The sequence below is a fragment of the Dermacentor andersoni genome, chromosome 9, assembly GCF_023375885.2.
Source record: "Dermacentor andersoni chromosome 9, qqDerAnde1_hic_scaffold, whole genome shotgun sequence".
NCBI lineage: Eukaryota > Metazoa > Arthropoda > Arachnida > Ixodida > Ixodidae > Dermacentor > Dermacentor andersoni.
The window spans coordinates 70111761-70127821 of NC_092822.1; the positions used below are offsets into that span (position 1 = coordinate 70111761).

Here is a 16061-nt window from a genome sequence, read left to right on the forward strand (position 1 = left end):
GGCAGTGATTGATGCTGCGATAACCCTATTTCCTGTAATAAGCAAGCTTGTAATGTCACGTTCGGCTTTCAGCATGGCTGGGACCACGACAACTGCTGACTGCAGCCCTGCTGGTGACGACGTTCTGCATCTTTCGGCGCGGGCAATACAGCGCTTCGTTTTCTTCTTGGAATGTCACTATCCGCGCCCTTCATCGCAACAGTGCAGTTGACGGACACTACTTTCGCCGTCATTCAGAACAAGTAAAATCGAAAAACGTGACGGCGACTGCGGACATTCTCTCTAGGTCACCCCCATCTTCGACGCAACCACAGCCTGTGACCGAGGTCGTCTCTGAATTTTTATCGGTTAGGAGAACTAGAACACCCTCGACAATCACCGAGACAGGCACGACGGCTGCCATCACAATCAGCCCTAACTCGACGGTAACCTACTTAACGAAGCATCCGGCCAAAGGTGCCGAAGCAGGTAACGTGACTTCAAAGTCTGCGATGCCATTGAGCGACACAAACTCGCCTTACGGGAACTTGTCGGCAGCCTCGAAAGCCGTGTTGCTGAAACTGTTCGCGGACGCCTATCCTCAAGAGGAACCCAAGAAAGTCCGGAGGATACTGGAAGTCGCCTACTTCCGGTCAGGGTCGTCCTTCCTGGGTCAGCTGCTCTCGGCGAACCCACAGACCTTTTACCACTTCGAGCCTCTGCGGACGCTTTCCGCAGGGTCCCGGCTGTCTGGTAAAGCGGCCCTTAGGGGCCTCGATTACATCGCGGATTTCTTCAGCTGCACTTTCGCCAACCACGCGGACCACCTGCGACTGGCCATGAAGTTTCCTCACCCGTTCAGGCAGAACAGTTATCTGTGGAACGCCTGCGCCGGCGTCAAACGAATCTGCCTCGATCCCGAATTTCTCAACGCTGTGTGCAAGACAGCGCCGACGCAGGTAAGCCGATGAGGTTGTATACTTTACATTGTTTAGGCTTTCAGTTGCATGGTGAGTGCCACATTTTGTTTTCAGAAAGAACGCAGGAGACTGCATGACCGCCTTTCTTTTGTCTGTATTTGTATGCGCTGTTCGTATGATCACTGTGTACAGAGTCATTGCCGCTTAACAGCGACAGTAGGTTGGTAGGTGATCAACGAGGCTTATGTAGCATCTGTCTCTCAATAGACACAGGAGAAGAAAATATGGTGCCGCTATCAGAATGTGTGGATGTCCGCGTGTTTTACGCTCGTATCGTTTTTGCTACTCATGTACCCTTATCACGGCGATCCCGTGTGCGCCACCATGTTTGATCACCTGGCGACGTCCGTACTCTTTGCCTCAGTTACCTCTCTTGACTCCGTGTTTACAATGGATAAGCATGACGCCGGTGCGACTCAGCAAACGTCTGTTTCGGCGGATACCGAATAGATTATGGCTGGGTGGATGAAAAGAAGCTTTGGCCGCAGCTTCAGAAGACATGCCAGCGCTCTCGGAGCTCGTTACATCCTCTCAAAAGGCGCGAGCAGCCTATAGGGTCCTTGCACTAACATCGAGGCTAGAACTCGAACGTGCCCAAACTTTGCGCTTATGAATTCAATCAAGATCAGCGTGGTTTTCTCTGCGTTCTGTATTTAACAAACGTTTTTAACAGCAGCAGCTTGTCGCGTTGCTGACTCATTCAAGCTGTGTGGTGCGGTCGCGGTCGTTTATTTTCTGCCTAACCGCACACGGATGTGCTCAGTTGCGACAAATTAAACTTTGCGGCGCTCAACACTTGGAACCTAGATGTTCTATGCATTGCAATAGCTTGTAGCAAGTACGCATTATCGCAAGTCACTCGCCCACTCGGTGGACCGCCATGAGACGTTCAGCCTCGGACATTCATGTGTTGTCGGTAGCCACCGTCTCCCATGCTTCGGCGCATTGATTCAAGTGTGCGCCCATTCATTACCTTAGATACGTTGGCGATAGAGTGGGCATAAGCTTACGTGTCATTTGGGGTGGATGTGTGTAGGTAACGTGCGAGAGACTTACTACGCCAGGAAGCGGCGCTATACTCCCTTTGTCACTGTGTAACGAGCGGCACTCACTCTTGCCGACGTTACGGGGTTGAAGCCCTTTCTTTCGAGTTTAGATATACAACGCTGGCGGTTAACTAATTTTTTTTCCTCGACGATCGCCGTGCATCGCGAAGGGCGGCCGGTAGCACAGGCAGTCCCTACGTAGCGGCGCTTAGTGGTAATCGTTCCTCCCCACATCGGTAGCCTGGTGGCAAGGCGTTGCTCTGCTGAGCTCTTGGTCTTGGGTTCGACTCCCACCACGGCAGTCGCATTCCGATGGGCGCTGAATGCAAAAACAGCCATGTGCCGTATGTTAGCTGCGCGTTAAATAACCCGTTCTGGTTAAAATTAATCTGGAACCAACCACCACGGCCTGCTTTGTAATCAGATCGTGGTTTTGGCAAGTGAAGCCCCAAAATTTCTAAAAAAAATATTTTGGGTAACCGTCTCCAAACTAGTTTCGAGAAGAATTCAAAGCAATGTGCATTGCATGAGGAGCCCCACGAGGATACACATTCGAGGCCCACGAGAAGAGCAAGAAAATAAAAAAAAAGAAAGCTGGAAATAACTATGGCGAATTTTACCACCGTGATAGCAGCTCGAATTCCAGAGGAATGAAACAGACGTACTACTCACCCGTGCGCCACCGCTCTTTCGCGTGCGGAAAGCTTCAAAGTCGTGCGTTCTACGTCTGATGGTTCAAGCAGCTTTTTTTTTTTTATGAAATCCTGGCGTTTGACGTGCCGAAACCACGATCACATTATGAGGCGTGCATGACGCAGTGGGGGACTCCGGATTAAAGGGCCAGATGTAGCCAAGGAGCGCCAAGGCTATGCTGGGTGACTATTTGTGGCCGCACTGTTTCAAAAGGGATGCCAATACATCAATTATCATCATCACCAGCTGTCCTTCCAGAGCGCTCCACCACAGCATCCGAGCCTTCAGACGCCCAAGAGCTCACGCAGTAGCACGTGCGCCTGAAAGTTCGCGTTCATCGGTGAACGTACCTCGCAACTCGGTTGCGCGAGACACCACGCCCATTGCATCGGCGCGTCTGTGTCGGCGACGAAAAAAAAAATATTTTTTTGTTTGTTTTAGTTTATAGTTTTATAGTTTTAGTTTTTAGTTTTAGATTATAGTTCTCTTGTCACTTGGTTACCGTACGATTCTAGCCGATGTTCGGCAAATACAAGCTGAAGATTTATTCCGATTATCTGAATAATAATTCAAAAAGACTATTAAAATTACTATGACGACGGGTCGGAGAAATGGCCAATGTCTGTCTACGCGTCCCTGATTGCGTTTTCGCCAACCTCGCGCCGACGCGTCGCGCGCTACGCTCTGACGCTTCAAACCCATCGTTGGCATTCTTCAGATTAGTGCTTAGCAACACACTTTCTCTAAACGGCATGTTCACGTCGGTATTCTTCATGCATTTATTGAACATGTTCTGAGCAGCTGTTCACCATATGTCTCTCTGGCATACACGTCAAGCTTGACATAAATAAGGCACCATTGAAGTTCTTATTAGTTTGCCTTCCAATAAGGAGGGCAATTTAGAGCATTGCTTCTGTCGCCGGTTCTGTATATTAAAGATACTTAGATTGAAATGTCTTGCTTGCTTTTGATTGAGGAAGTTCGATTCCAGGAAATGGAAGAATTTGACAACATTGTGTGGGAGTTGAATCCTCGACCTTTGGTGGTATTCAAACCCCACGACTTTTGTTGTTAATTACGACAAAGTTAATAAATGCACAATTATTTTGACATAGTTAATTCAGGCACACGATCCTTCAACCTTTCCTCGGAATCGAACCCTCGAACTTCGGTGGGAATCGAACCCGGAACCTTTGGTGGGAGAAAACAAGTAATAGCACGTAACAACGCATGCGAATGAGACTGTCCAACAATTTGATAAATGTCTCGTGGGCGCGCAGTCTTTCGCCTTCGATTCGACAAGCCGAGCGAGCTAGGCCTGCCGGCTCCTAGTCATCGGCGGCTGTCGACGGAGCCGACACTGCGGACGTGGCCTTTGCGAAAACACGTCTACGCTGCTCGCACAGTCGCGTTTATGTTTGCATCTTTTGTTTAAAACGAGAGTGCAAACACGGTTGCTTTGGCTTCATTTGCGAAGTCATTCCGAGTGTCCATGGAGGGGCGCCGATTCTTGGCGGAGCTACGCGCCACTCGCTTATTCGAACCATGTGTTCCGAATCGTCGTATGCGGCAAGTCGGACTCCAACGTGTCGCGCGACGGATCGCAAGCAAAATCGCAGCACGTCTTTAGCGCTCAAATTAGCCAGCGCTAAAGTGACTGTCAACTTTCTTTTTCAGCTTCTTGCTATAGTCGGCTTGGTGACAATTGTTATGCGTAGCATTATATACCCCATTTCGGGCAGTTTGTGGTAGGCTGGTTAATAGGTCGGCAGGTATTTCCAGGCTCGCCATATTTCGGACATCTATAACGAAAAGAAATCCGACCGACAGTGGAATCGAGCCGGATTTATTTGCGCTATATCAATCGATGATTGAACGCACACATTAGTGGAGTAAATCAGTACTACACACGGACCGCAGGTGATGAAGGTGGTGCGCATCGACATGGACACCGTGCGGCGTTTTCTACTGGATGGGCCAACGCCAATTGCGGGAGAATTCAGTGTGGTGCACCTAGTCCGTGACCCCCGCGCCATCTGGCTGTCGCGTCAGAAACGTGGCTGGTGCCGTGGTAGGGCCGACTGTTCCAGCGCCCGCGTGCTGTGCGACGAGATCGAGCGCGACCTGGACGTCTTTGAGAATCTTCGCCGAGAGTTTCCCGGCCCGACAATACAGGTGAGGCTCAAAAGTAGTTGTGAACGCAGTGGCTGCGAAGCTCCCATGCTAAAGGAAAAGAACCTGATTGACAGCTTCGCTCAGGCTTGAAGCAGTCATCATCATCTTTATCAGCCTACCTTTATGTCCAGTGCAGGGCGAAGGCCTCTTCAAGCGATCTCCAATTACCCCAGTCTTGCGCTAGCTGATTGTAACTTGCGCCTGAAGATTTTATATTATATCCACGCCTCATTTTCTGCTGTCCACGACTGTGCTTTTCTTCGTAGGCGCCCATTCTGTAACTCTAATCGTCCACCGGTTATTTACCCTTCGCATCACATGACCTGCCCGGCTCCTTTTTTCTCTTAATGTCAACCAGAATATCGGCTATGCCAGTTCGTTCTCAGATCCACAGCGCTCTCTTCGTGTCTCCTAACGTTCTTATCACTTTTCGCTCTATCGCTCTTTGCGGGATCCTTAACTGGTTCTCGTAGATCTTTGTTAACCTTCAAGTTTCTGCCTCATCTGTTAACACCGGTAGAATGCCATGATAGTACACGTTTATTTTCAACGCAGAGGAAAGCTTCCAGTAAGGATGTAGCAACGCTTACCATATGCACTCCAACCCATTTTTATTCCTCTGTAAATTTCCTTGCCATGATCAGGGGGAGCTGTGAATATTTGACCTAGATAAACTTACTCCTACACAGACTCTAGAGACTTACTGGTGATCATAAATTCTTGCTTCCTTGGCAGGGTATTGAGCATTACCTTTGTGTCCTACATATTGTTATACCACCCTAATTTTACACATTCACGCTTGAGAACCTCAATAATTTGTTGCATTTCGTTCCTCCCCAGCGTAGCTGAACAGGACAATGTCATCTGCGAACTCAAGGTTGTTGCGGTATTCGCCGTTGTTCCTCACTCCTAAGGCTTCCTAATTCAATAGCTTGAAAACTTCTAGGCAAGCAATGCCACGTGACGTGTCACGTGGCATTGAGGGGATTGCCTTTCCTTGCCTGACCCCTTTCTTAATAGGCAGCTTTCTACTCTTGTGGAGAATCAAGGTAACTGTGGAATCTTTGTAGCTATTTCCCCAAGATATTCACGTTTGCGTCCTGTATTCCTTTATTAGGCAATGCCTCCGGGAGAGCTGGTGTCTCTACTGAATCAAATGCTTTTTCATATTCTATGAAAGCCACATACATAGGTTGATTTTCGTCCGTAGACTCCTCAATTACGTGATTGCTGACATGGGCGCGATTCATTGTAGAATATCCCTTCTTGAAACTATCCTGCTCTCTTGGTTGATTGAATTCAAGTGTTTTCCTGATTGTTTTGAAAATTGCCTTCGAGAGTGTTTTCCGCAACATTGAAAGCAAGTTAAGTAACCAATTTCTTCAATACTTTAACATCTTTTTTCTTAGCATTTTTTCAGCTCTCTGATGCACTTGAAGTCATGAGGCATTGCGTATAAAGGGCTGCAAGCTTTTCAAGCATCAGATATCTCCTCCATCCTTGATTAAATTGACTGTTATTCTATCTTCTCTTGCCTCGTTTCCCCTGGAAAGGTCTTGCAAGGTTCTTTTAACTTAATCTCTACAGAAGCAGCCTCTGTATCCTGTTCATTGCGTCCAATGAAAGTTGCGTGGTGGTTCTAGGTACTGTGCAGGTTAGTATATAATTCTTCTGTTGCGTTTACTGTATCCTGGCAATGAGTGATGACGTTACTGTGTTTATCTTTCACAACATACGTCTTGCTCAGTCCTATGCCAAGTTTTCTTCTCACATATTTTATGGGGCAGTCATTTCTTACTGCTTCCTGCATCTTTCCGACGTTATAATTTCGATTATGACTGACTTTCTTCTTTATCAGCGTTCACAGTTCTGCGAATCCTATCTTATCTCTTGAGTTAAGCACTTTAATGCATTGTTGTTGTTTTAGTAGGCTCTTTGTTATTTAGGAGAGTTTACCTACTGGGTGTCATGGTGCATTACCTTCCACTTGAGTTGCTGCTTTTGAAATCACTGTAGTTCCGAAGCTTGAAGCAGCAGTAATCACTATTTCGTCATGATGTTCTCTGCATATATTTATTTCTTTGTTTATTTTTGATCGATTGATTCATTCATTCATTTATCCGGCACCTGCTTCGCCTGTACTCGTAATAAATCCGGAGGTATACATACCATGTAACATCATGCAATTGACACTACTATAATCATTATATTGCAACCTTTGCGGAGGGAATCAAAGGACAGATCAAACCATGACACCACTCTCCGGGATGTTACCTCATACCCACAGCACCTCTAAAACACGGGGCCGCGTCTCCACCTCTCTTCACTTGACTTTTCTCATTTTGGAGCCGAGAACACTGACCAAGATGGTGCCGGACACCTAGAGCAACCGATTTCCTTACCAATCGATACTATTTGCTTCAAAACAAGGGACGCTATGAAGTAAACCTGTTGGAAACTTTTCTATTCTAATTCTGCAATGTGCCCCCACGATTGGGAAAAAATGTTTTTTATTTCGCGACCCCACCTCGTCTTTCTGTCGCGCGACGTCACGAAAACCACGAGAGTTCCCAACCTGATAGATGTGTACACACTGATTATGCATTACACCGAACGAAAGAAAAACAATTATTTCTCCTTTGACGCCTTTTCGCCCATTATTGCTCTGCTATTGGTCGAAAGTTTTCGCATCGCACCCACTTCGCCTGTCTGTAGCGTGACGTCAAACAACCGCGAAAGCTCCCCATGCGATATTTATTTACTTATTTTTATTTATTTGAGTACCCTAAGGGCCCATCACGGCATTGCATAGGAAGGGGCGAAGAAATTCAAGCATAAGTGGAATGTGTAGAATGCAAATAATATATGAAGGAATTAGGAACAATAAAAAATGATCTAAATTTCGAGCAGAAACAAAGAAAATTGAATAAAATAAAGAAATAAAAGAGAAACGGAGCTAAATACAATATTTGGTAGCGTGAAAAACGCATAAGAACCTAAAATGCGATGTAGACAACCAGTACCCATCAGAACACGAGTTTAATGATAGAATGGAATGAGGATTTAGGTAAACAACGTACACAGATACATACAAGATGAAACGGAAAGAATTTTATGCAATGCCGAGCATATGAAAACACTTTTTAAGTAAATATTCAAGCAAATGTGGGTTCGCACAGGTTGATAAGCTCTAACTAGGTTAGCAGCACTGCATGAAGTGATGATGACTCCGTAAGCGAGGCAATGTTTGACGGTAGCGAGTCCCATTCGACAATAAATAAAAATAGAGGCGAATTTTGGTAAGCATTAGTCCAGGCAAATATAGGTTTTACTTTATGAACATGGTCTGCGCGGGTCGAGATATGGGGAGCGGGAAGAATATGGGCTCGAGCGAATGCAATGTTGCTGTGGTAAAGGCTACGGAAGAAGGACAACCGTGATAATTTCCTGCGCATATCAAGTAACGGGAGATTGAATAATTTCTTTAAGGCGCACACACTTTGATATCGGGTGCATGAAGTTAAGATGAACCACGCAGCTTTATTTTGAACTGATTCGAGTTGGTTCATGAGCTTAGAGTGATGGGGGTGCCAAATTATGCACGCATATTCTAAAGAGGGCCGGACAAGAGAACTGCATGCGAGAAGTCTTATCTGTGTTCGCAAGGTGTAAGTGCCGGTTAAGGTAACCAAGTTTTTTGCATGCTTTTGTGGTGATGTGTTCAATGTGAGAATTTCAGGTTAAATTGGAGGCAAACAGGACACCAAAGTACTTGATTGAAGATACTGAGTCAACAGCAATACCGCATATTGTATACTGGTCAGAGGCAGGTCGAGTTATCGAAGCAAATTTTACGTGTTCAGTTTTGGCTATGTTAATTTCCATCTGCCATATGTCACACCAGTCAGTTAGCTTTGTTAAATCAGGCTACAGCACAGAGATGTCGGCAGGGCAGCTTACTTGATTATAGAAGACGCAGTCATCTGCGAAGAGGCGTATTTGTGAAGTAATATTAGTTGTGATGTCGTTGATGTATATTAAAAATAGCAGTGGACCAAGGACAGACCCTTGAGGAACTCCCGAACTGACGAGAGTGCGGTTAAAAAAGCAGCTGTTTAAACTAATTGCTTGAAATATGTTCATTAGGAACTCCTCAATCCATCGCGTCGTGTTGTAGTCAAGCTGTAGGTTTCTAACTTTCAGTTTTAGTCATTATGAGGTGCCCGCTCAAAAGCTTTAGAAAAATCAATAAAAGTGGCATCTGTACTAATCAATTTGTGCAAAGAAATGTGAATATCTGTTACAAGTTTATATAGTTGCGCCTGACATGAGGGATTTTGGCGAAAGCCATGTTGGTTTTTTAGGAGCAGGTTATTATCGTTAAGATAGGCTATAATGTGAGGGTATCGGATGTGTTCCAGTAATTTGCAACAAATAGATGTTAGTGGTATAGATCTGTAATTATTAGGGCCTGCTGTATCACCAGATTTAAATACCAATATTACTGATGCTGATTTCCAATCTTCCGGTTGGCACGCCGTATCTAGTGACTGCTTAGATATTATAGATAACAAAACTGAAGAGTAGTGCGAGTTTAATTTCAAAAGTTTAGCACTTACACCTTCAGGACCCGGGCTGGATTTATGAGGAAGCCTTTCAATTGCACGTGAGACACCATGTTCTGATATTATGATCGATGAAAAAGGGAATTGAATAGATAATTGTTCAAGTGTGTGAGTGTTATCAAGCGGCAGTTCTTTAGTACAAACTGCAGAGAAGCATTTGATAAATAGCTATGTGCTATCTCTTGAGCTAAGCACTGCTCCGTTTTCGCAAATTAGTAAGGACGCAGTGTGATTTGGTTTTGGCTTAACAACTTGCCAAAACTTTTTCGGTTCAGGTTTTATCATATTGGGAAGGGTGCAATTAAAGACATTATCTTTAGCCTCGAGATTTGCAGTTTCTGCATGGCGCACTATGGTTTTGTAATTTTGCTGGTCTTCTCGAGCATTTGTTCGGGCAGCTTTCCTGAACGCTCTTTTTTTATTGTTGATGTACTTCTTCACTTCGCGGTTAAACCACGGATCGTTCTGCTTTGAGCGCATGGTCATTTTTGGCATACATGCATTCAACTTATTTCAGTTCATCGCAGAATAAGCTCCAGTTATCATTTATCTTTGTGTTTTGAAATTTGTTTGCAAAGTTGGCTGTAAATGAGGCTAACATACCAGTCATTCTGCCAGTGTCGGCGCGTACGTGGTTGAGAATGAATTTTTTCGATATATATTTCTTGGCACTTTTCAATGCAAAAGAACATTGCACCACCCTGTGATCACCTAATGGTTCTAGTACATGTGTCGCAGCAAGGTCTGGGTAACTTGTTAACATAATATCTAGTACATGGTCACCCCGAGTTGGTTCCGCGCACGACTTGAGTTATAAGATGAAGATGCAAGGTTTGTAGAAAATGAAGGCACTCAGATCTGTTGCTATTTTCCTTTGAGGACAAAGTCGACCACTCGATACTTGGGTAATTAAACTAACCCCCTAATATCAATATGCATTTTGGGAACTGGGATATGACCTGCTGTAAAGCATCCTTGCAAAATATGAACAAATACCAAACGGCTATCAGGTGGACGATAGCATCCACCAATGACACATTGCGCATGTCCAATACGTGCAGAGACCCACACTATTTCAAAAGGAGAGTCGACTATCACTAGTGATGATTCATAGTCATCTTTAATGACTATAATAACTAGGAAGCCTTCCCGGTCCTTTCGAAAGATTAAAAAAATGGGTCAAGTGCAAGTTCGCTGTTAGTGATGTCACTGGAAAGCAATGTTTTCGTACCTATTACTATATCTGTGGTGCAAGAATGTATGAGCATTTTCAATGCGTCAATTTTGTGAGAAAGGAAATTGCGGAAATTTGCCAAGAGCAACGAGATTGCATGTATCAATGTAACCTTACGCCTCTCAGTTGTTGTTCGTCAATTACTGGGAGGTTGGCTCCTTGCAGCAACCTGTACAACATTATTAGTGACTGAGTCAAACCGGTAAACAGAACCTATAAAATGTAGGGACGTAAAACGAATAGAAAAACGTTCGTTTTCTTCACGATTGCTCTTAGCAAAATCGCGCAACTTCCCACGAGCCAACTGTGCTTCAGGCGAAAAGTCTTCTCCTATCCACACTTTAGGGGACTCGAGGTTTTTCAGTTTGTGGGCATTTGGTAGCACTTCTGTTTTAGATTTAAAGTTGTGGGATTTAATTATAATAGGACGGTGAAAACTGTGACGACGCTGACCAATAAGATGAGCACGTTCAATGTCACCAACGTTGACCTTCAAGTGAGCGGAATAAAATTCCTTCACAATCGCTTCGGATTCGGCATATCCTTCATGGACCATTGATTATAAGGTTGTTGCGCCTCATTCTGTTATTTATGTCGTCCACAACATCGACGAGCTCATTTGCTTTAGATATATTTGTCTTAACTTCCTGAACAGAATTCTTGACAGCGTCAAAGTGCTTTTTGACTTCCGGTACGCTACAAATTTTTTTTTCAATGACGTTGACCCGGGTATTCAAGCATGCAATTTGTTGGTTAACTTGCTTTAGATCGGATGAAATTTCTTCCCGAAACTCTTTCAGAAAGGTCAGCACGTCCTCGATCCTGGGCCCGGGGTTACTCTCCACGTCTCCAGCTCGAAGCACGAGCAGAGCGAGACAAATGCACAGCAATGTCAATGAGGGTCTAGGGCTAAGCGCGCGAATAAAGCACGAGCTGTCATGTAAAAGCGCAACCCTACTGTGACTGCGGCATGCAAACAAACTAACGCGTGCGCGGTACGTGCACAGATCCACACCCATTTGAACATCAAAAAAGGCACATACGCAGGGGGATTAACGGCCACAGAAATCACCTAGGGCTAATCGAACAACTCAAAATGATGGCCTACCTATGGCAGGAAAACGCACAACTCAGTAGATGCTGCTTGTGTCCGCAAATCCCAACGAGTTGGTCCAGTGCTGGTGCCTTCATAGGTCCAGGTGGCGCTGCCTCCGATACCGGCGACGCAGACTCAGTGAAGTTCGCTGCGGAACCAAGATAATCTTCAGATGATGCAGAGCTTCAACCAGGCAGCACGCGGCCTGGTTGGTAAGGGGAATTTTATGAACCACACCAATACGGCAGTCAGTAAGACTGTTATTGTGCTTCACTGGACAAATATCTGTTCTGTTTTTCCTTTTAGCTGCTCCGTTTTCCTCTGTACGGTAACGCATATTTTACCTAGCTTATTGGGAGTAGTGAAAGCAACATTAATATCATATCTAATTGCAACTTTTTTAAGCCTGTGCGACACTGAATGAATGTACGGAATAGCCACTACTCTTTGTTTGCTATTACTGCTTTCTGTAATCATTTCTGCCTATTAGAAGCAGGTTATCCTAGTGCAGCAGTGGCCACTGTGGCTGAGCGTTTAAAGTTGGTTTTGAGGGGGACGGACGTGATTACAGAAAGCAGTAATAGCAAAAAAAAAAACTAGTAGTGGCCATTTCATAAATTCAGTAAGTGTCGCAGAGGCTTAAAAAGTTGCAAGTAGATATCATATTAATGTTGCTTTCACTTCTCCCAATAAGCTAGGTAAGATATGCGCTGCCGTACAGAGGAAAAAGGAGAAGCTAAAAGGAAAAATAGAACAGATATTTCTCCAGTGAAGCACAATAAGAACAAAAGTTTGACTGACTGTCGTATGGGTGTGGTTCATAAAATTCGCCTTAGCTGTGGCCAGTTCTATGTAGGGCAAAAGAGACGGTGTATCAACCAGAGGCTAATGGAACATAAAAGGTCGTTAACCGGTGGATCGCCTTCAAATCTTTCCCTACATTGCCAAGATTGCAACTGCACGCCAGAGTTAGACGAATGCACGATATTGCACAGGCATAAGAATGAAGATACGCCTCTTATGGTAGAGGCATGGCATATCTATAATGTTGGAAGTGCGTGCGGGAGTCAGCCTTCGATTACTTTACACAAGGAAGAGATGAAGGGCCTTAACAGCTATTTCTCACGTAGACCGGCACATGTACCCGACTGACACGTGGCATTCCTGAGCTTGCGCAGATTAGTTTTGTGTCTTCTTTCTTTTTTCGCCTCAGTGCTCCCTTCAGTTGATAGTCGGCGTTCGTGTTGTTCACTTCTCTACTCTTGTGTCCTGTCTGCACGCCTCACCTCTTTTTGCATAACAGGGCCCTGGCGCGGGCGTGGAGGAGGACCATGGCGGCGGACGACGGCAGCGTATGTCATCGCTTCTGTCTGGGGGTTGCGGCGATTGGGGCTGCACCTGAGAAATTTCAAGTGATCGCTGTAGTTACTCCTTGACCATGGCAGTGACCGAAGCCACATGAGGTTGCGACGAAGGCAAGATCTTGCGCTGTTCATAGCGCACAATAGTCCTGATGGTCTGTTGGACGTCGTCGGAACCCAGTGCTTAGCTGGCGCACTGCGGCGTGCGCACTGGCGACTATATTGCCTCGTCCGTATTTCCAGAGTTTCCTCAATGGTCGATGCCTTTGTTGAAACTCAGCTACCGTCTTCGGCTGGTTGCGGATCAGTCCGGCGAAAAGTTGTCGCTTGGCGCCCCGCATTAGGAAACGACAAACTTTTTTCTCCGCCGACTTTTCCAGGTCGGCGTACCGGAAAAGACGGGTCATCTCTTCCGTGAAGATGGCGATGGTCTCAATTGGTAGTTTCCCTCAAATTCCCAGCAGAATTTCAGCCCTTTCTTCTCGGACAAGGCTTGTATAGGTCCTCAGGAAGTTACTGCGGAACAGGTGCCACGTTGTAAGGGTGGGCTCCCATTTCTCGAACCAAGTCCTCGTGGTATCTTCCAAGGAGAAATACACATGACGTAGCTTATCTTCAGAGGTCCAGTTGTTGAAGGTCGAGATTCTTTCGAAGGTTTGGAGCAAGGTTTCCGGATGCTCCGAAGAAGCTCCACTGAAGGTAGGGGGCTCTCCGGGTTTTTGAAGCACGATGGGTGACGCTGGTGCTACCATTATGGTTGTTGAGCTGGCCACGGTCTTCCTGGTCTGATCAAGCAGAAAGCCGTGCTCCAGGGGCAATCATTGCAGTCTGCGGCTAGCTCGCTAGCCTTGGGCGACGATGGTGTTGTCTTCGGGGTTCGGGCTTCCTTCGCGGCTTTGCGGGGGCGTTCTGAACATGAACGCACTAGCACCTCCGCATGATGTTACGTAGTAGGGACGGTGAAGAAGGCAGCAAGACTGTGATTGTCGAAACTAGGGTTTTCTCGGGCGAACCTGTGCCCTCAAAAACAGGCTGCAATCGAAAAACAACGATAGTGGTGAACACAGTCGGCCATCGTCAAAAATCTGATCTGCGGGTCAAGCGCGTTCGCTTTTATACACAAGTCATTGAAGGCTCCAGAGTAATCGGGGGTGCGCGCGTGTCTTGCAGAAACTTCCACACAGTTGGCGTCGCTCATGCAATGAGATTACAGAAGCCTCGGTGACAAGAGAACCACCGATAACAATCGAGAAAGTTCCGATACATGCGGGCGCGTACCACGCGCCCGCATATATATATATATATATATATATATATATATATATATATATATATAATCTTGATTAGACAACGGTTCACTGTATCATCTTATAGTTACAAATTTAACTGTCATTTAACTTCCACCTTTTGCTGGTTTTCATTTTCACAGGTGCGTTACGAAGACCTTGCCATGGACCCCTTAAACGTCACCGTGAATCTGTACGACGCACTCGGAATGCCTTTCACTACGTTCGTCAAAAAATTCATCGAGTCCCACACCAGCGAGAGAAACATAAGAGTGCGCCGCAATCCATACGCGACATCCAGGAACTCCAAGGACATGGTCGACGCGTGGAAGCGGAGCATCAAGCCTTCCCACGCTCGACACATCAACCGGGCATGCCGACGCGTGATCAAAAGACTGGGTTACGAACTGTGACGTTTGCGCATGGGTGCCTGTCGTCCCCATGGCTGCGTGCACATCTCCGGCCAATACGCGTCGCGCGCCAGAATCAGCGTCGGGACCAGGGCCGTTCTGCTGTCGATGCGAGCACGGCAGCACCACGAAACGGACGTGAGGAATTCTTATCTGTTGCATTGAAGCTGTTGGCGGGCTCAGTGCGGACGCTAAAAAGTGGCGACAAGGTATATATATATTGTAGCAAAGCTTCCATTGAAGCCCATACGTTCAAAACATGGCGGTTCTTCGCCGGTTCATGGGGCTTAGCGCCATCTGTATGTGGAGGGAATACTTCCGGCGGAAGAAAAAAAATAATGTGATTTCACATCCGTTAAAAGAAAGTGACGTCATTTTCTTTCAATTCAATTAAGGGGTTTTACGTGCCAAAACCACTTTCTGATTATGAGGCACGCCGTAGTGGAGGACTCCAGAAATTTCGACCACCTGGGGTTCTTTAACGTGCACCTAAATCTAAGTACACGGGTGTTTTCGCGTTTCGCCCCCATCGAAATGCGGCCGCCGTGGCCGGGATTCGATCCCGCGACCTCGTGCTCAGCAGCCTAACACCATAGCCACTGAGCAACCACGGCGGGTGTCATTTTGTTCTCAAAGGTGCAAAATTTCTTGTTGTGACCTGCCATTAGAGCTGTGTATTCAAATACCCCACAATTCGACTTGATGGGCGTTTCGAGCATTCAGCGCGGAGAGCGATGCAAGAAAAAGTGAGCCGTACCGGTGTCGAAATCGCACCCCTGAACAGAACATACTTTCTTGCAAGACCGATGAAGGTTCTAGGAGTAGAGTGCTGGTTCTATCGTCAAACACCAAGCCCGTTGGCCTGCGCAGTCGCACGAAAACAACTAAAGTAAGCAATTATCAGGCGGTCGTAACTCCCTACTTTTGACTGAACGCGTTACAGGGAAGCTGAAGAGTCTGTCGAATTCAATAAGACGCTCATATACGGATGCGGGAACCTTATAAACCATGAAGGTAAAATTCTGGGGGTGATTTTTCACTTAGGAGCGACGCAATCGTCGGTTAAAATTGCACTGTAGCTCCGCCCCCCGTCGAGCGCCGCGCGCTGCTGCTGACGCTGACGATGCCAGCGGAGACCGGAAACGGTGGCGTAGTGACGTCAACACTGGTGTTCCG

General features: G+C 46.2%; 1 protein-coding gene across 1 annotated transcript; it reads left to right on the top strand.

Moving 5' to 3' along the window:
- The first annotated feature begins 491 nt into the window (after positions 1 to 491).
- LOC126528611 (carbohydrate sulfotransferase 5-like) lies at positions 492 to 14901 on the top strand. Its single transcript, XM_072284549.1, has 3 exons — positions 492 to 938; positions 4619 to 4873; positions 14619 to 14901. The coding sequence occupies exons 1-3, from the start codon at positions 492 to 494 to the stop codon at positions 14886 to 14888; spliced, it is 972 nt and encodes a 323-aa protein (XP_072140650.1). The 3' UTR covers positions 14889 to 14901.
- Positions 14902 to 16061: the final 1160 nt, after the last annotated feature.